Source organism: Perognathus longimembris, chromosome 24 (assembly GCF_023159225.1).
Source record: "Perognathus longimembris pacificus isolate PPM17 chromosome 24, ASM2315922v1, whole genome shotgun sequence".
Lineage (NCBI taxonomy): Eukaryota > Metazoa > Chordata > Mammalia > Rodentia > Heteromyidae > Perognathus > Perognathus longimembris.
Genome location: NC_063184.1, coordinates 15,687,883 through 15,709,730, shown reverse-complemented (window position 1 = coordinate 15,709,730; position 21,848 = coordinate 15,687,883). Strand labels below are relative to the sequence as shown.

The window sequence follows — 21,848 nt, the reverse complement described above, 5'->3', positions numbered from 1 at the left end:
TACCTAATAATTTCATATCATTTTAGTTCAATCGATTTCCTCTATTGATTTTGTTTTATTAATTAATTTATTGTCAAAGTGATGTACAAAGGGGTTATAGTTTCATACATATGGCAGTGAGCACATTTCTTATCCAACATGTTCCCTCCTCCCTCATTTTTCTTCCACATTCCCTCCTTCCCAGTTCCCTCCCCACCACCCGGAGTTGTACACTTGGTTTATAACATATTGTCTTGTAAGCATTGCTGTTGCATTGGTTTTCCTTTTACCCCTTGACTCCCCATTTTGATGTTCCCCTTCCCTTCCCTAGGTCCAATAAATGTATATATGATACACAGGGTACCAAAGTCAGTTACAGTGACATCAGGGGTAAAACCATGGGGAAGAAAGACAAAAGAAAAAGGCATAATTTCACCTGGTACTTTGAAAATAACAACCACTCATTCCCATAACTTGGAGTTCATTTTGCTTAGCTTCATCTTATGTGCTCATATGTATATAGCTATTGAGCTATTGTGGTCTTCTGCTAGGAGTATCCTAGACATGTGCTAATTATTACCAATGAGGGAAACCATAGAGTCTATGTTTCTCTGGGTCTGGCTCACTTCACTTAGTATGATTTTGTTCTAAGTCTTTCCATTTCCTTACGAATGGGGCAATGTCATTCTTTTGATAAAAGCATAGAATTCCATTGGTATATGTACCATATTTTCTTGATTCATTCATCTACTGAGGGGCATCTAAAACAAATCCTCAAAGATAAAACTGCCCCCTTAATAAATGAGCTAAAGACCTAAAGAAAGACTTCTCTGAAGAGGAAATGGGAATGGCCAAAAGGCACACGAAGAAGCGCTCAACATCAGTAGCCATAAAAGAAATGCAAATCAAAACATTGAGATTCTACCTCACCCCAGTAATAATGTCCATTATCAAGAAAACTAATACCAACAGATGCTGGCAGGGATGTGGCCAAAAGGGAACCCTACTACATTGTTGGTGGGAGTGTAAGCTTGTTCAACCTCTCTGGAAAGCAGTGTGGAGGTTCCTCAAAAGACTGAATAGAGAGCTCCCTTATGACCCAGCAGCCCCCCTTCTGGACATTTACCCAAAGGATTACAAGCAAGACCGCACTAAAGTTACCAGCACAACTATGTTCATCACAGCACAATTTACCATGGCTAAAATATTTTTTAAATTATTATTATTATTATTTTTTTGACCAGTCCTGGGCCTTGGACTCAGGGCCTGAGCACTGTCCCTGGCTTCCTTTTGCTCAAGGCTAGAACTCTGCCACTTAAGCCACAGTGCCACTTCTGGCCGTTTTCTGTATATGTGGTGCTGGGGAATCGAACCCAGGGCCTCATGTATACAAGGCAAGCTCTCTTGCCACTAGGCCATATCCCCAGCCACCATGGCTAAAATATTGATAACATTTTAAAGAAATAGTGGAAAGTGGATGGGGGTAATTCATTAAGGCCTTTGAGAGGCCTCTTGTCCCTGGCTCCTTTCTGTCTTTCTCTGCATTGTAGCTCAGCCCCATCGCTGTCTTCCACTATAATGCTCACCCTCACCAGAGGCTCAGAAACAATGGACTCAGTGGACCATAGACTAAAACCTCCAAAAACCCTTTCTTCCTTTAAGTTGTTTTCCTCAGGTATTTTGTCACAGTGATATAAAAAAAAATTCTTACCAATACACCCATTGTCCTTCAAAAGCTCAGATTTCTTATTGAGGCTTTGAGATCTGTACCTTGAAAGTTTCCCTCCACTCAGCATCTTCTCTAGTCCTCTAATTCTTAGATGTCCCTCACACCAAGGTTGTTTTTCATATCTATTTTGTAGCCAAGACTTGAACTATAATATGTTACTCCCTCTAATGTGCTACTCTGTTGCTGATAAGTCCCTTCTCTCTTCACCTCCTGATGGCTCCTCCAGATGTTACTTCTCTCATAACTCTAGTGGGCCTGACCATGAGGCTGTACTATGTTTCTTAGAGCAGGTTACAGTGTATTTTACTTATATCTGCATACAGGTTTTAAAATATTGATGGATAGCTTAAATTGCAAAGTGGTTGGTTTATAGAATCTTTCTAGAATAATTATCTACTCACTCACTTATAATTGTTTCATTTGACTCCTAATGCAGGAGCTGCCATTTTAGCAATTCAACTTTATTGAATTATTTTAAAACATTAAAGCAATGTTCATAGAAATGCATGCACATTCTTTTACTTTTATTTCCTTAGGTAAGCTTAGTTCAATTAGCATAATTACAATACAGAGTCCAATTGATATTTTGCTATTGAACATAACTAATGTGTAATTTGTGCAAAATGTACAGTTTAATTGTGGAGTAGAAAAGTGTATACACATTCATGGATGTTTGAGAGAGAGGAAGGTGCATGTGGTTTACTATGATTTTAATAATGTATCATGACATCTAGATTGTACCCTTCTGACAGTTGTATTTGCTATGACATGGAGAGACAACACAGTATCTGTTTTAATAGGTAAATTTAAGATGGTATGAAATTAGACACAATTTAACTTCAAAAACTAGGGAATTGGAAATATTATTCATAGCAAATTCTTATATTTATTGATTCTTACTTAATGATGGACACATTTGTGGTGGTGATAAAATTATGAACAAATTAGGGCCCTTCTCCTTCACCCTGGCTTCTGTTATATTACACTGTTCTCCAGTCCCATAGCTGTCCCATGGCTGTACAAGTTGTTTGATAAGGGGATATTGAACAGGGCATGTGGAACTGCCTAGTCTTGTGTTGGGAGAATAGAAGTGAAGGTGAGGAAGGGTCTACTAAGTGAGCATTAAACAAAACAAACTTGGTATAAGAAATTTTAAGCTTCAACACTTCTTTATTAATGGATAAGTAATATTTCAATATAACTAACTGGAAATACCAAAATAGATTTGGTATCTCTTGCTACCAAATGCATCATTGAGAAATCATATCAGCTAAGGATCTTCATCTTAATTAGCAAGGGCCTAGGATTTTAAAAAGTAATGATAACTGTATACTTGATCAGACTATTTAGGTCAATTTCTTGAGAAGTACATTTTCAGTGGGTTCTCTGAAACTTATTTGCATCAATGATTTAACTTTGGGATAAATGGAAGAGAATTCCATTTTTTAAAAATAAGCATTATTATACTATGACAGACAACATGCAAAAGCAATAACCCCATCTCACTTGAGTTCAGTCTAGTAATAGCAGAGCCTGTCAGGTGGTACACTGAACTGGCTTTGTAGCAGTCCTTGCTCTATTTTTTATTCCAGCCAAGAAGGGTAATTTCCTGATGGACACTCAATTTTCCCCCTTGCCCTTGGGATATTTCCAAGGAGGGAAAAAAGGTAGAGAGAGAATCAGGTGCAGCCTTTCAGAACCAGATACAGAACAATGGCAAGTAAATCACAGTCATAAAAGCAACGGATGGCATCATTTTTGAGAGGTTTCTATGTGTCAGACACCAAGTAAAGTGATTTTTGTACTTTATCTCAATTCTTACAACCTTCTAGAAGCAAGGTTAAAATGTAGGTGGAGAACTTGACAAGTTCAGGTTTGAATCTGGCCCCAGCATGGTGAGCCTTAGGCACTTCAGCCCTAGGTGCACCAGCTATTTTCATTCATAAAAGGATGGAGTAAGGACACATCTGTCTTATAGTGCTTGGCGGGGAAGTCCAGCACAAGCTCAGTATTTGGTATGCAGTGAACACTCAAACCATTAGCTGTTACTACCATTGCTATTACGATTTCCGTTTTCTTTCATAGATGAAACAAGTTAGGGACACAAAATGGCTTGGCTAAGGTCACACAGTCAGTGGCTAGCATTTCTGGAATTGAATTCTGTGTCTCTCTGTCCAGCAAAATTCTATCACCCATCACATGATATACTACCAGTGATGGCAATGTACAGTTTAGGATTCTTACTCTCTTCTCCTTTGAATCCCAGCAATTCTGCACAATCTGGGAATCACAGGATGAGATATACTATTTTTCACCTCTAAAATTAGCATAAGTGGGGTTATGAGGAAGATTATGTACATTTAAAGTTTGATGTGAAATAAATACTTGAAATGTTGCTCTTATTAGGCTTTTATAAAAATTACATTTAATGTAATTGTAGCAAAAAACGTATACCCAATTATTTTTCAAATAAATTTTAGTGTATGCTTCTAAAAACAAAATGTTGTACACACATGCACTGGAATCTTACTCAGTTACTTGTGTGACAGTACTGGGATTTGCATCCAGGGCCTCCAGCTCTTTTTGCTTTAGTTTTAATTTTATTTATTTATTGATTGATGAGCCTGGGCCTAGAACTCGGCCCAGGTGCTATTTCTAGGCTCCTTTTGCTCAAGGCTAGTGCTCTACCACTTGAGCTACAGCACCATTTCTGGCTTTTTCTGTGATTAATTGGAGATAAGAGTCTCATGGACTTGCCAGTCCCAGCTGGCTCTGAACCGTGATCCTCACATTAGCCTCCTGAGAAGCTGTGAGCCACTAGTGCCTGACTTTTAGTTTTATTTTTCAGTAAGGGATTTGCTTTTTCCTGGAGCTAGTTATAAACCACGATTGTCCTACCTCTGCTCTTGCATAGCTAGGACTACAAGTGTATATACCACCATGCCTGGTGAAAATAAAGAGACTCTGACACATGTGGTAACACAGATAAACACTGAACATGGCATGCTGCCAGTCACTGGTGGCTCACGCCTGTAATCCTAACCACTCAGGAGGCTGAAATCTGAGGATTGAGGTTCAAAACCAGTCAGGGCAGGAAAGTCCATGAAACTCTTATCTCCAATTATCCACCAGAAAACCACAAGTGAAGCTGTGGCTCAAAGTGGTAGAATACTAACCTTGAGCAAAAAAGCTCAGGAAGGAAACTCAGGCCCTGAGTTCAAGCCCCACAACCACCATCAACAACAACAAAGTATATTATGCTAATTGAAATAAACCAGGCACAGAAAGAGAAGTGTTTTAATATGCACTGAAATGATATGCCCCAAGTAGTCAGATGCATACAGAGTAGAGGTAGATGACAAGAATGGAGGAGAAGAGGGGATGGGAATTGTTGTTTATGGGGTAGAGTTTCTGTTTGTGAAGGGGGAAAGTTTTGGAGACACATTAGCTAATATCCCATTATTGATTACCCAATCATGGGGTGTGTTTAATGCTGCAGAACTGCACCTTTAGAAACAGTTAACATGGTGAAATGTATGAGATATATATATATATATATATATATGTAATAGAAAAAAAGAGAGAAAGGACTTTAACTTTATATAGAAAGAAATAAAGAGAATGTTAACATTGTCTAAATGATAGCCAGTCTTAGGATCAGCGCTTTTTTTTTCAGCGATGTTTTTGACGTTTTATGTTGAATTCCACCAGGAGGTCACTCTAGCCTTCACCCTTTGTAAGAATGAGAAGGGGCTCACGAATGTTCCTGCCTGCAACTGATGTCTCTATTTGAATTGGCACCTGAGCATTCATCAATGTAGATGCCACTGTAACGATACTGTCACAGGAGAAGTAATATTGTTCTGACACTAGAAGCACATTTTTATTGTACACATTACCTTGGAATAACATTTTTGCCAGTATATGTGAGGCAGCATACACAGAATGTGATAGAAAGGATTCAGGCCAAGTATATTCATCATGTGTGGAGTCTATGATGCATCGCCCAACGGCCTGGGAGAAAAGGATGATGTCAGCTATGAAGGTCGTTCCAGGACCGAGGGTAAAACAAAGATGAATTTCATTATTCTGCTTACTCTATCCAGACTTCAACTCTTCATTGTTAAGCCTTCCTTTCTATGTGAGTTTTATAATTCCCATAAGTTTTTTTTTTTCCCAGACGAGGACTATTTTGTTTAAATTGCCTATACTCCAAACCCAACTCAAAACATTTTTAACTGTAAAACATAGTTCTTCTGACATTGAAATGTTTTTCTCTCTCTTTTCAATGACTATAATCAATGTTAAATTTAGGGAAGGAATGAATACTCCCAGAAGGCTCTGTGCGTGTCTATTCTATTTGCTTCTGCTTCAAGGTCTCACTACATGATCCCTGCAACCTCACCACCACTTCAGAGGATAAAATATACAGAAAATGTACCAGTGTAACCATTTCAAGTGCACAGTTTCACAATATGAAATACATTCATAATGCTGAAGCCCATATTTTCATCTTATAAAAGTGAAAAACAAGGCTAAGCACTATATATTGCCTTTGTAATCCCAGGTACTTGAGAGGCAGAGATTAAGAAGACTGTGGTTTGTGAGCAGCTCTGGTACAAAATTAGCAAAACCCTCATCTCAACAAACAAGCTGTATATGATGGTTTGTGTCTGTAATTCCAGCTACAGGGAAGGGATAGGTAGGAGGATCACTGAAGCAAAAAAGGCTGGCTTTTCCAACTTCACTCTTCTCTTTTGCATTCCAAATATTTCATTGGCATGATCCACTATCTCTTCGGTGTTTTGTTTTGTTTTTAAATAACGTACCATTTTATTCTCCCATTGATTTTTAAAAATCAGTGTATCAGCATTGGAAGTTGAACTTAGAGCCATTTATTATTTGCTTAACTTTTTCACACAAAGTTGGAGCTCTTCCACTTGAGCCAAGGCTCTACTTTTGGCTTTTGGTTGATTAATTGGAGATAAGGGTCTCAATGAATGACCTTTTCTGCCTAGTTGGTTTGGAAGCCTGATCCTCAAATCTCAGCCTCCTGAGGAGCTAGGATTACAGGCATGAAACAAAAGCTCCTGGCATTAGCCTTGAAATTTTAACATGCAACCTTAATGTGAAAATATGCAACATGAATGCCTTTACAGTTTATGCAATACCACAAAGATGTTTAAATGTTTACAATATGACCTAGGCCCCACAATCTCTTTTCAGGCTGTTCTCTTATATCCTTTCCTGCCTGGGCACTCCACTTCAGTAATGGGGGACCCTCCTGACTCTCAGTAGGGCATACCCAGTCCTGTCTCATGCTTTCCACTTACCTACTTGTCTTCTGGAAACCTCTCACTGTGACTCCTTCACCCTTCAAGTCTTTCCTCAACTTTAGAACTTCTCTTCACTGTAATTTAAAATGCATACTTTCCAAGAAATTTTTTTTTTTTTTTTTTTTTGGCCAGTCCTGGGCCTTGGACTCAGGGCCTGAGCACTGTCCCTGGCTTCTTCCCTCTCAAGGCTAGCACTCTGCCACTTGAGCCACAGCGCCGCTTCTGGCCGTTTTCTGTATATGTGGTGCTGGGGAATCGGACCTAGGGCCTCGTGTATCCGAGGCAGGCACTCTTGCCACTAGGCTATATCCCCAGCCCTCCAGGAAATTTTTAGTAGCCCTCACAAGCTGAATGTTTCCCCTATACCACTCATGCGCTTTTAGCATTCTACAAAGCATACTTCAATTTTGTCTACTCTCCTCCCACTAGAAGTTAAATTCCATAAGAAAAGTGATTTGTTTGTTGATATTCTTAATTTCCTGCATCCTCAGGTTTTAGAATAGTTTCAGGTTCTAGTTAGGCCTTTCATAATTACCTGTTAAATATTCAATTAATTCCAATCCATAACTCATAGGAGAGCCAAATAACTAAGAATCTTTTCTCCTCTCATGACCTAGTGCTAACATTGAGATAGATTATTCTTATTGGTATCTCTCCTTTTGAAGCATTTTTTAAAATTGAGTACATTTCTTTCCCTGATACTTTTACCAAGTGTTCTTTAAGAAGAATCCTAGAAGGTGTTTTTTTTTTTTTGGTCTATTCAAGGTTTAGTTCATGAAACACAAATGGGAGAATGTATCTTTGACAAGAAATATCAATATCTCACACAGCTAATACCACTATGATAAGCAGTAATATATATATATATATATATGAATAAACACAAAAGATTCCCAGTTATATACTATTGAAAGGGAAGGTCAAGATGCAGAATAAATAAATGAGGTGATTTTTACATGGTTATTAACATCATTTAGTTGTACAAGGGTATCTCCGTTTGAAATGTCTGTATGTGCACACAATGTACCCTGATTAGACACACTCCTTCCATCATTCACCCCTCCATCCTTTCTCTCCAATCCTTGCTTCTCAAACTAATTTCAACAAGCTTCAGTGTTCAGTGTCATGCGTATAGATGAAATATTTTGTCCACATTTCCCCTCTTTCACCCTCTCTCTTCACCCTCTACCACTCCCAACTAGTACCCAAACTTTGGACAGGACTTGTTTTATAGTTCTATCATTTATTGTTTTTAGTGTATGCTAATCATTTCAGAGTGTTTAATTGTGGCCCTTCATACATGTGTATATAATATTTTAATCAGGGAAATAAAAATAGCTATAATTATTTGTTTGTATGTATATGGAAATATTTTGGGAAGACTATACACTGAACTAGAAAACAATCAATCATGAAATGAAAATACTATTATAATAAATAGGGATGTTATTTACTAGTAATAGCATCATATATGCTATAATGCAGCATTCTTCAAAATGTCTTTAAAAATTAAGTCACTTGATCTTCAAACAACACCACAAAGTTTTAATAACATTGAACTTAATTTCAGATGAGGAAATCCACAGGGTTAAATAAATTGCTCACGGTAATAGATGTAATATATGGTAGAGACAGACTTTGAACCCTTACAATCTGTTCACTCATCTCCTGTAATAGTTGTATCACAAATTTATATTATTTTACAATTGAGAAAAATAAAGCAATCATCTCTTCTTAGGTCCACTCCCAAATTAAAAATAAGTTACAGCAGCACCAGAGTTGTCTTTTTTTTAATATGAGATAACTAATTGTAGACAAAGCCTAGTAATCCTTTGTCTGTAGGTGCTTTTTCATTTCTGTAAAGAGCAGAGTACTTCTCACATATCTACAATTAGGAAAATTAATCTAACCAGAAACCAATTTTATAGTGTGAATATATTAGCTAATTTTTGAAGTACTCTACTGAGAGTGAAAAACAGGTAACGGCATGCGCTCATGTAATAGTCAATAAGTTGAACTATGAAGTTGGAGATTGTCTTTATAGAAAAAGAGTCCCTTGCCTACAGAAATACTCAAAAAATGTATTATTTTAAAGATCTCAATTGCTTCCACATACTGATATACATTTAACTCAGTCTTCATGATGAAACTGATGATATTCATTCATTGCTTACAGATGAAGGAAATAAAATGCTGTGGGATGATTTGTTTACCACACTGAGTACTGAGTGGCAGATCTGAGCCAATCTTAAGTCTGATTATCCTTGCCAGGCACCGGTGGCTCATTCTTTAATCCTAGCCAATCATGAGGATCTCATTTAAGCCAATTTTTAGCCAAGTCAGGAGGAAAAACCACAAGATTTCATCTCCATAAAACACTGGCAAAAAACGGGGTTGGAGTCAAGGTTCAAGTAGTAGAGTTGCCAGTTAAGCAAGTAAGTTGAGTAAGCATGCTCCCATAAGAATTCCATCACTTCAAAAACAAATGGACAAACAAAAACCAAACAATAACAATGATAACCTTTTCCCAAGCCACAGGAACCTTCTTCAATGTATACTTGGTTGGTTAGGAATCACCATATATTTTACCAACAACATTTGGTAAAGTAGTGAAAATTGATCATCACTTCTAGAAAATAAAGTTGGAGGTGAAAGAAATAGAGGATGAGAAGAGGGGAAGAAACTGCATGGTAGTAGTGTTTTCATATACAGTGGTATATTTTGGTTATAACATTTTAAATATCCTGTTTTTGATCTCAGTTTCATTTTTTAATGTGATCTCTTCCAATGATTGGAAACTATTGGAAGATATTCATTTCTAAAGTTGAATTTTTCTTTTTTCTCCCCCTTATAATTAGTTTTTTTTCTTTATCCAAAAATAAAAGTCTGTTGTTGGTGACTGCTGACCTGAGTGATATGAATTGGCAATATTATTCTACAAATATTTTATATGTGAAAATATAGTTTAACTAAAAGGTAAAAGGATTTAAAGACAGAAGGATATTATAAAAATGAAACTTGGTATAATATATTGCATAGAGTTTGTTGGTTTAAGAAATGCAAACATATGAAGTGTTTAGAGATCTGATCATAAAATGATGCAAGACAAGTCTTTGTTCCTGCAATAAACTTGAGTCAAAAGAGCAAACAAATATATCCCATAGTGTTGCTCAATTCTGAATTGTTTCAGAAGGTGTTTATGCTTTGAAAGGAGTAGTTTCTGAAGTTGAGTATCTTGGCTGATTGATACTTTATTTCAAGATATGGTTTTAGAAAAGTTTCTGGGAAGAACTGGAATGTGTAAGTAAGATTTTAATTTTTAAAAATCCAGGAAGAGAGGTGGAGCAAGATGGCAGATTAAAAGTTTCCTCCATTTGACTCTGTGAATAAGAAGTGGAGGGTGGCAGAAACCTATATTGGAAAGAGAGTAAGAGTGAAAGAACATAAGGAATCACAAGACAGGGACAAGACAGAGGAAAAGTAGGAATGAAATAGTCTATATATCTCCTACCCTGGCTCTCCTGGGAGAAGAAATAAAAGGCACAATAGGAAGGTAGACCAGTTGGTCCCGGTGACAGCCTATGCAGACCTAGCTGTGAGATGGGCCCACATTTCTCACATGCATTACAGATTCGGTGTTATAATTATTATTTCTGCACAGCAGATTAGCATTGGAGAATAGAGACATTTGGGGATTCCCCACAACTCTGAGTGCTTTAGTCAGGTGTCATCTTAAGAGAGAGCTTAGTGTTTGAGACTTGGATATTCTGAGGACATGAAAACAAGGAACATTCATGGCTCATTAAGCCTGTGGAAGCCACACCAAAGTTGGTGAAAATGGCCACAAATAGGGTAGGATCTGATATGGACCAAGTGAGAAATTCAAGCAACAGAGAGCTTGGGCAGTGGTACAAACAGTGGTCTGCGGCCCCTCCTGTGGGTAAAGGCATGCATCCCATGGCCAGATGTTCACCTTAGAGACACCACTCTGAGCCCATGGCTGGCACAGCATTCGGCCTCTTCCTCACAGCTATGTGGGGGCAGATGTGAGAACTCTGCGCCCAGCTTCCATAAACCATGTGCTTTGCCAAGACCCTTCTGAAAGGGGTGTTTACCACCAGTGGGGTCTGAAAACACTGTATCTGAAAGGCTGCTGAAGAACCTATGGAGCAAGTGGGAATCTACATGGTCAACAGTCTACATTGCTCCTGTGGGCAGCAATGACCCCAGTACACAAAGGATGCTTCTAAAGTAAAAACAACCTCAAGGTGGTCAACTGGCCTTGTACTCACTCCATACTTAGCCTACAAACAGCAGCAGCAGCCTGTACACAAGGAACTAGATGACATTACAGCTAGATTTTTTTCTCTGAAAGTCTTGGTTGTCCAAAGTTCAGTTTAGTGTAACTCAGTGTTGCATTCTCCACAGATATTTGATTGCTAAAATTGTGCTTGAACTCCCAAAATGAGTGGGGAAGGAAGAGATAAGCTTATTACTTCTTGAAGGCTCTGTTCACATTCTTGGGTCAGCCTCTTTACACTGAATCATTAACTCCCCTGGTAAATATTTCTTCTATTAACTTTCAGCCAAAAGTACACCTCCCATTACTTGCTCTTGTACACACTGTGACCTGTACATAGCCCCCACACACACACCATGAATCCTGTAGATTCTTTTGTAGGATTCTACATTCTCATAAATGTCAACACTGAACATGTCCTACCTATCAGCTATGAGACTTGAATTAATTTTAAATGAAACCAAATTATTTATGAAACTGAGGAGACTAATATGAAAAGTAAGCTTCAAGCTTGAAGCAAGTTTATCTACACACACATACACAGACATGCACATATGCACACACTGCCCTAGTACCTATGACTGCTCTGATTTCTTGATCTATATTCTTCATTGATAATATATTATTTGGTAGCTTTCATATTTTTACATTGCTTTAGGAACTTGTTCTTGAAGCTACATAGTTTTCTTATCTTAATACTTCATATAAAGTGACAAAAATCTCCTTAATACTATAATTTTTAACTAAAACTATTGGGCTCATAGTTCAACAATTTTGAAATAATAAGGTACACATAATATTGGAGATGAGCCATGAAAAATTCATAGCTGAAAAAATTTTAATCCACCACTGCCTGAATTAAAAGAAAACTCCGAATCATGCACAATTGTTTTTCATTTCATTGTTAACACCCATTGATAGTGTGGGGTAATTAATTTTACTAACAGGGGACAAACAAAATTGGAAAGGAGTTCCCTTAATTAAAAATCTTCCTTTAATTCAAAAGCAAACATGTCTAGAAATTCTGACTTGTATTTTTATATAGCCTAAAGACCTACTTTATCTAATTCATTTATTTGTTTGTTTGTTTGTTTGTTTGTTTTTGTCAGTCATGGGGCATGACATCTGGGTGTGGGCACTGTTCCTTAGCTCTTCAGCTCAAGGCTAGCTTTCTACTGCTTGAGCCACAGCACCACTTTCAGTTTTCTGGTGGTTCATTTTCTTTGGAGATAAGAGTCTCACCAGCTTTCTTGCTTGGACTGGCTTTGAATCACGATCCTCAGATCTCAATCTCCTGAGTAGCTAGGATTACAGGCATGAGCCACCAGGGCCTGGCTGAAGACCTACTTTAAAGACTAGGAATGTAGAAATGGTATGTTTTAAAGAAGCCGTGATAGTTACTGATCTTGTTAGAACAGTGTGTTCTTTTCTGAAGCTTTCTTCTTGCTACCAACTATTCACATTATTTGTATTGAAGGGAAAAGAAACCTTAGCACGGGTTTTCATTTAATTGAAATGTTTTCATTTAACAGAAAAGATGACCCCACAAGCTGAGTGTTCTGCGGCTGAGCTCTCAACCCCAGAGGAAGAGCATCAGATGAGAAAGATGATGGTGAAAAGGGCAAAAATCATCAAGGAGCTGATCCAGACAGAAAGGGACTATGTCACCGATTTGGAGCTGTGCCTTAGGGAGGTGGTTCTGCCTCTGAGGAACAAACAGGTAATTCAAATTTGAACTTGTTTTTGTTTTTCAAGCTTTTTTTTCTTCCATGTCCTAAATAAGATAGCTAGCACTATGGAACGCACACAAGTGCTTTACCAAGTGGGGTGACATGCCTTTCTCCTGTCATCAGATTTATCCTTCTGGTTTCAAGCAGATGCTGTTCTCCCTCCATTTAGCAGAAAAAACAACTTTATTTAAAATGTGGTGGAAAAACTGAATTTCCTTTCATTTGTATATTTTTTTCCTACTTTGAAAGTTTTGTGTTCTTCCTTGTATTTTCATGAAACTGATAACACAGTTGGAACAAGTTGCTAGCAGGCCAGGAACAAGATACTTAATTTATTTCAATGATAATCATGAATTCAAAAGAGAACACTATGGAAGATGTTTTTTTTTCCTCCCACCTTCAAAGCTCAATTAAACTGTGACTATTTTTCTAAGTAAAATTCAACACAGAAATGTCCTGAATATTAGGAAAATTGTACTTTTTGGTAGAGATGGCTAGACAAAACCTGAAGGTTTTTATTTTCTTTTTGTCAGTTGTGGGGCTTGATCTCAGGGCCTAAGCTCTGCCCTTAAGTCTCTTTGGGCTCAAGGTTAGCACTCTACCACTTGAGCCACAGTGCCACTTCCAGGTTTTGAGTGGTTAATTGGAGATAAGAGTCTCATGGGGACTTTTTTGCCTGGCTTTAAACCACGATCCTAAGATCTCAGCCTCCTGAGTAGCTAGGATTATAGTTGTGAGCCACTGGCATCCAACAAAACCTGGAGCTTTATAACGTCATCACTCTCCCCTCATTCAGGCCTTTTGGGGGGGAATTTTTATAAGGTGTTTACCTTAGAAGGAAGTGTGAACATACAGTTATTTCAAGCATCCATTCCTCACTTATTTTTATGAAATACTTGATACATGATTGGCACCAATTCTCAGCACTAGAGTTATAGTTTACTACCAGTTATTAAAATTCTCTCCTGGGACTAGGAATGTGACTTAGTGGTAGAGTACTTGCCTAACATGCATGAAGCCTTGGCTTCAATTCCTCAGTACCACATACACAGAAAAAGCCAGAAGTGGTACTATGACTCAAGTGGTAGAGTGCCCGTATTGAGCCACAAAAGCTCAGGGACAGTGTCCAGGCCCTGAGTTCAAGCCCTAAGACTGGTAAAAATAAAATTCTCTCCTTCAGTATGTACAGCATTCAGAAGAAGTATTTGTATTTCTCAATATATAACTCTTTTTGAAATGTTAGAACATCAATCTGTCATATAAGTTAGGAGATACCAGTGTAGCTGATGGTATCCCAGTATTAAAGTAGTTGGTATTTGAGTTTGAAGACAGTGTACAAAGAGCAGCAAAGCAGGCAGAGTGGTCCTCACAGAAGACTTCATAGACACTAATGATGTTTTATTGATTACTTATTATTGTCAAATTCTACTCCAAGAGCTTCCTCCATATTCTCACTTAATCCTTCTTAAAGGTCTGAATTTTGATTGAGTAAATAAGTAATTGGGAACTTATATGACTTACAAATACTTGTGTAAGTGCCACCAGTTCACTAACTGATCATTTCTTCACCTCGCTAACTGCCTTCTGTCAGGCTGTGCACACTACCCACCTGTTATCAGTTAGTTTCCAAATATATAAATTAACACATATAGTTTTCGGGTCACCATGGGAACTATCTTAATTGAACCTGAGTTAAGCCACACTTAGATTAAACCTGAAGCAACGTAAGTAAATATTTCACATGTATATGTTAGGCTGGGAGGAGATATTCAGAAGTCATCTGATCTTTTCTTTATATACAGTGAAATCTAAACCACTCCCTATAAAAACAAGACCTTTTTATGTAGGTGAAGACTAGAAGGTGGAAGTTGAAAGCTGAGGAAAGAGCTAATTAACTCCTTTGAGTGCACAGTATACACATGAATGACTAAATCCAGCCCTTGAGTAATAACTGTGTTGTGATCATTATGGTCACAAACATTAGTCCTCATTGCAGTCATCTGAGTATTGCAAAGATGGAGAAATAAGTTGTCATTTAGTATCCAAATAAGAGAGACTATTTTTGGCAATGAGTCAAAATAAATCCAACCAGAGCATGCAAATCCAACAACGGATTAGGTTTCATGTATAAGGAAAGGACAAAAAAAGGGGAAAGAAAATCAGAGTTAGAGGAATTTAGTACATTTTTTTTTTCTTTCAACTCCTAGAACTCATAGAGAAGGAAAGTATCAAAGATCTCAAGGGGGCTATAGAGTCCTTCAGCCACTCAGTTTCTGCCCATGGAGACAAGCTGCATTATCAGGTTTTTGGGTTTTTTTTTTTTATATCTTTCCAGGAATAGCCTGTTTATAAGCATGTATGTTAGAATGTGTACTTAGATTTTTATTTACATAACAAGAAAGTTCTGAGTGCTTTTTTTTTTTTTTGGCCAGTCCTGGGCCTTGGACTTAGGGCCTGAGCACTGTCCCTGGCTTCTTCCTGCTCAAGGCTAGCACTCTGCCACTTGAGCCACAGCGCCGCTTCTGGCCGTTTTCTGTATATGTGGTGCTGGGGAATCGAACCTAGGGCCTCGTGTATCCGAGGCAGGCATTCTTGCCGCTAGGCTATATCCCCAGCCCCTGAGTGCTTATTTTGGATCTCTAGTCTAACTCTGTGCATTATGCTTAAAATAATTGATGTTCTGGAAAACAGATTTAAAGGACCCTATAATTTCATGTCAACAAAACTTAGCATTTTTAGTTAAAATTTGGGAATACCATATAGTGACAATTTTGTAAATAGTTTTAACTGGAAAATTAATAAAAGAAACAAAGCACCTATAGTCCTGCTACTCTGAAATAAGAGCTATGAATATTTGGGCTTATCAAGACATACATGAATACTGAAATATTTTCTGAGAATAGAATTATTATAGATACAATTTTGAACTCTTCTTTGCCAATAATGCATTTATATGCTTTATTTTCAACTACAAATACCACACATTAACTGACATGGAAAATATTTTCTTTCATCTATTTAAGGAATCATTAAATATGAGGAGATTAATGTTGATGCTTTCTCTAAATTTCAGATACCCAATTTACCATGGTGCTTAGTGCTACCACAAATATCTAGGCTAGTAGCAGGTTGTTTCAGTGTCTTGATGGCAGACACCAAGCTGAACAATTATTCTATGTGACATATATCAAACTTATTGACATTGTATTTTCTCTCTCTCTCTCTCTCTCAAAGAGAGTGAGTGAGGCAGATCCTGAGAATATAAAAGAAAGAGATGCTTCATAATTTTGTTTTACTTTCAAATAATTTATTTTTTCCCATCCTGGAGCTTGAACTCTGGGCCTGGGTGCTGTCCCGGAGCTCTTTTGCTCAAGGCCAGCATTCTACCACTTGTGCCACAGTGCCACTTTGGGATTTTTCTGTGATTAATTGGAAATAAGAGTCTCACAGACTTTCCTGCCTAGGCTAGCTTTGAACCATGACCCTCAGTTCTCAGCCTCCTGAGTAGCTAGGATTACAGGCAAAGGCCACCTGAGCCCAGCAACTACAGCTTTCTTAAAGTCAACTACTTTCTAAAATGTAGTCTCTTTCATTTACCAGGTTTAAACTAAGAGAGTGCTTTAAAGGAAATGCAAGTACTAAGCTGATTTCTTGTAAGTGTATCTCATTTGTACAATGACCATGTTTTCTTTATAACATATTTTACCCCAACATCCAGTGAACAAGTACTATTGTTTTGCAAGATGCTACTATTGGAGGAAATACAGAAATGGCATGAAAGTTCTCTTTATGTAATTCTTTTACAACTGCATGTGAATCAACAATTATTTCAGAATGAAAAACTCTAAAAGACAATGCCCTTATTTTCCCACTTTCTTCCATTTTTTAAACTAAATTAACTTTCTAACTACACATATACAATTTCATATGAAAGCATGAAATTTTCTTACTCCTTGTCTTTTTCACTCAGACTTTCTGATGCTCTTTTTGTTTTTTTAATTCAGATGGGCGAGGGGAACAGAAATGGAGGGAGAAATGCCGAGCAAATGTAACAGTGGTATTTTTTAATTCAGAGTATTTTTAATTCAGAGATGTAACAGTGACATTTTTGGCATCAGAGTGTATATTAGGTTGTTTGGGAGAAAATTTATGATGCATAATAATCTCCTATGTATCTAGCCTCTCTTTTATAATATGATCAAAATATCAGAAATCCCTCCACACTATAAAACAAACTGAAAGCAAAGGCAGCTAAACCCTTCTTCTCACTTCTAACATCTTCTTCATCAAGTCTTTCCCACTGAGGACTACCTCAGCCCTTGAGGTCAAACTCTCAGCCCCAAGATCTTGAGGCATCTGTGAACATGGAGTTCTAAGCCAGAATGATTAACATGAAGATCCCAGAAATTAGAGCACTACTATATTAGATAGAAGCCTGAGTAAAAGCAAAGCAACTACAACTAACTATAATCAAGACACTGGAGCAATGACTTGACATACACCTTAATTTCAGAATCTGTTTTATACTAGTTTTTCTGAGCATGTACAGTGACTTTAAAGTTTTATACTCTTGCTGTCAGTCTACTTTAAATATTGATATCGATATTTATTAATCATAACATCATAGCACAATGAACAATTCTATGAGCTCCATGGCTAGGTTGGAACTCCATGCTTTTTGTCAAACATCAAATAATTTTCCTTTCTTTGTGGAATTCCAGCATTTTTAGTTTTGTCATGAAAGGATGTGTGGAAACTTCCTGAAAGTTTCTTAAGGAGGAAGCAGAAAGCTTTGCCTTATCTATCACAACAACAAAACGGAGTGGATTTCCAGCATTTACTATGTAATTGAGACCATGATAAGGTCAGACACTTGAAGTCATGTTTAAAAAGTGAAGCAAAGAAGAATAAACCTCAGTAAGGTTTTCCTTGCTTTGTAAAAATTGCTAATAAAGGAAGTTGAAGAAAATAGTAGTGGTAAAATGTTAAATTTAAAAATGGTAACCACACAAGAATACAATGTAGCACTGGTTAATACTCATATAAATGGCCTCTCTCAAATTGTTCCACTAGGCTTTGCTTACGTTTCCATTTCCCCCCAGGGAGAACATTTTAGTTTTGTCTTCCTGGAAGATATACAGTTTGGTGTCATATTGGGTTTAAAGTTAACTGAGTATAAAAGGGATACAGCAATGTTCTAGTATGTGGGGAAAAATTGTCCATATTAGGGCTTGAACTCCAGACTTGGCTTTTTTGCTCTGCCACCTGAACCACACCACCATCCCTGCTTGTTGCTACACATTTTAGAGATGGAATCATAATATAAAATGTGAGGGACAAGCTAGGCACATCTAAGACAAAACACATACAAAAATATGATAGGAAAGACACATATTTCTCATCAGCTTCCCAAAGACCATCTGCCTAGATGGTGACTCAGAAGGTAGATGGTGTCAGGCAGGCTGGGAGTGTACGTGTTGTGAAAGTGTTAACACACTGTGGTGAAACTCCAGTGATATAGAGATGAGATGATTCCTCTGGGCACTGATGTCCTTGCCTCCAATGATGAATGATGATGTTGTCGATCTCTTTGTTGACACCAGTGATAACTCCAATACAAATTGTATCTGTATCATCAACCGTCTTTGCAAAAACTGAATCTCAGATGAAGATTAAGGAAATTACAGAACACAGAAAAGATCTGAAGAGTTGATGATATGAACAATGGATATGGCCCAAATTCAATATGCAGGATTAGAATAGTCATCAAAGCAAAATAATCACATTGCAGCTGACATGCTCGCACTGTATAGTGACTAAAATGTAAATGATGTGACAGCCTACAAATCATACAACTACAAAGAACAGTTAATGCAGAGTGCCAGTCTCTAAAGAGATGTGGGCAATTTGGTTGTTGAAATCAAGCACAAAACTGTATGCCTAGTTCGTGGTGATATGGTAGCAGTAACAACAAAAATAAATGCCAGTTTGAAGTATCATTACAGCACAAAACAAAGGAAACCTAATGAATTTAGAAGCCAAATGTTCTTCATATGACCATCAGGAGAACAACAGAAATCAGTGTTCTTAAGTGGACTAGAGAATCACAATCTGCTTTCCCTAAGGCCTTGAAACAGAGTGAATGTTATTCATACAAGTGTTGTAGAGAATAAAGAAGCCTATGCCTTGTGTAGAGGTGGTGTTAGTGAGGCAATGCAGCAAAGTTGTTAGCATCAGACCAAGAAAATTTTTTTCAGAATGTTCACTTGTTGAGGAGAAATGTCTCAGACCAAATCACTGGCATAGCAGAAGATACTGAACAACAACAAAAAAAAAAAACACTAAAGAATTTTGCAGATTATCAGTTATTGTTTCTGACTTGTGGTGCAACAAACATCACATGTAACAGATACTGCCCAACTAGTCATTTTCATTCAAGGAATGAGTTCAGTATTTAGAGAACTCCTAGCTTCCAGTTTGTCATCGTTTTGTCACTGAATGATTTCTTGTTGTAGGTTATCAGACACATCTGCTTGTGTCACACTGGATGATACTGCAATGATACTTAGTTCCATTTATTGATTTCCTATATCCTAAAATCTTTTATTAAATGCTTCCATTCGTTCTACACATTCACATGCATATTCAAGTGCCACAGAAGGCTTTGGTCCATCCAGAGTAGAGAAATAAACCATATCATTCCTGTGAGTTGTATTTTCTACAATCTCAGTTTGGTTTCAAATCATGTTGTGTTTGAAAGCAGAGAGCAGAGAAGCTGGCTGGGGACTCTGCAAGTTGGTGTTCAGCTCTAAGAAGTACTTACTGGTGTTCACCATGAATGCTAGATCACACAACCACTTGCTACCATTGAGTTCCCAGACAGGTTTTCTCTTCATCTCCACCAACTGCTTGACTCCATGCCACAATTCATGAAACCTGGGAGCATTGCCTTGTGACTCAGCCACCAGACTTCACAATGATAAACAAGACCACCTGCTTGACATGCCTTTTGACACTGCATGGTTGAGCTGCAATGACCATGCACTGAGGTTTTTCTTGTTGTGGTGGCATGTAATTAAATGATCAAGACTGAGATGAATCAATGTTTTTTCTGTGTATGTGGTACTGAGGAATCAAACCCAGGGCTTCATGCATGCTAGCACTCTACCATTACGCCACATTCCCAGCTCCATTTTTTTCTTGGCAAATGCAATCCACCCTTTTTGTGAGCCAACCATGGTGAGAACTGCATCTGTAGTAAGGCTGCGCAACTTTTCAAAAGTTAGCATAAGACTTTCATTTATAAAACAAGTCTCACAAACAAGTCTTCACCTCCTGTAGTGTCACACATAATTGCCAGTGACGTAAGCAGTGATGAATTGCCCACTCTGACAAGACATGCATTGAGATATGCATCTGTGTTAGGAACTGCTTAGTACTCTAAGTTCTATTCAAACTTACCTAAGAATCCCTTGTGCTCCAGATGGGAGGATTTGTGAGTAGCAGCAGCATTGATACCAGCTATCATCGTATCCTTTACCAAAGAGAAGCAGTTATAGGCATCAGATTAGTGGTGAGCTAATTAAATGTGTGACAAAATAGTGCAGGTTAATGTTTAAGTTGATAATTTTGTATGGATCTTGAATATTACAAATATTCAATTGTCCTTGGCAATTGAACTCTTGCTAGACCCAAAGCCCAGCATTGGTAGATCAAGCCCACGCACAAGCCCAGATAGGAAACAAGACCTTATTTGAAAATATAATATAACCAAAAATAGTAGATCTGGAAGCATGGTAAGAGTAGTAAGTGGTAGTTAGTGGTAAGAGTAGATGCCTAGCAACAGAAAATATGTGAGTTCAAAGCCCAGTGCCTCTAAAAAGAAAACAAACAAAAAAATACCCAGCAGGTCAGAAAAGAAGCACCTGTTGGGAAAATACACATCTATTTCTGCATTCTGTTCTTCCCACTGTTCCTTGCACACGAAGCCCTTTGCTCTTGCTGTTTTTGTTGCCTTGAATGATCTTTCTCAGTATAACTTCATGACTTGTTTGTCTCAATCTGTCTTAGACTGGGCGCCTATGGAAACAGATGCAGATAAAAGAATCACAAAGGAAGTCATTTATTTGAAATATGATCCCTTGGAGAATCCATAAAAGAACGGGGAAACGAAACAGAGAAAGATGACAATGTAAGGCACATTAATGAGTGTGTCCACTCATTAATGGCACATTAATGCACCCAATTTGGTCTCACAACTCAGTGGGTGTCCTTGGAGACTGTGTGGGGAATACTGATCCTTCAATTTCCTTGAGATATTAAATGACTTAATTCCTGACCCTGTATATATTCAGAACAGGAATCAGAATCCCCTTTTGAGAGCACACAAAACTACTGGAATGACTGAGCAGCCACAATTATTTTAGGTGAAGTTATCAGAGGAGTAAAATAAATGAAGTTCTTGGTGGGAGAAAGTGAAAATGCAGGTAGACAAGTGACTTAAACACTGAAATTCCAATTTACAGCACAGATACTTCCCACACAGATAGTTCTGATCCATGATGTTAGCTTTGTCCTCAGTTTCTACCTTTCACTAGGTTGCCAGCACTCTGTCCATCCTATCTTTTTAAACCAAGCTCATTCCTGTCCTCTTCCTTAACTAACTTTCTCAAGGATTTTTTTTGCAAAAGATTTTTTTTCTACTGTTACAAAAAAAATAAATATCTTAGTGTACACAAGAAGTTCCCAGGCTTTGTTTGTATTATTAATAATGA

The 21,848-nt window shown here is 37.7% G+C and overlaps 1 protein-coding gene across 1 annotated transcript in view; it reads left to right on the top strand.

Annotated features, from left to right (window-relative positions):
• Window positions 1-21,848, top strand: part of Arhgef38 (Rho guanine nucleotide exchange factor 38) — an 89,749-nt gene that overhangs the window by 10,728 nt on the left and 57,173 nt on the right. Inside the window, exon 2 of the mRNA XM_048333673.1 lies at window positions 12,877-13,064. Coding sequence (XP_048189630.1) covers window positions 12,877-13,064 — 188 coding nt within the window. The remainder of the gene's footprint in view (window positions 1-12,876; window positions 13,065-21,848) is intronic.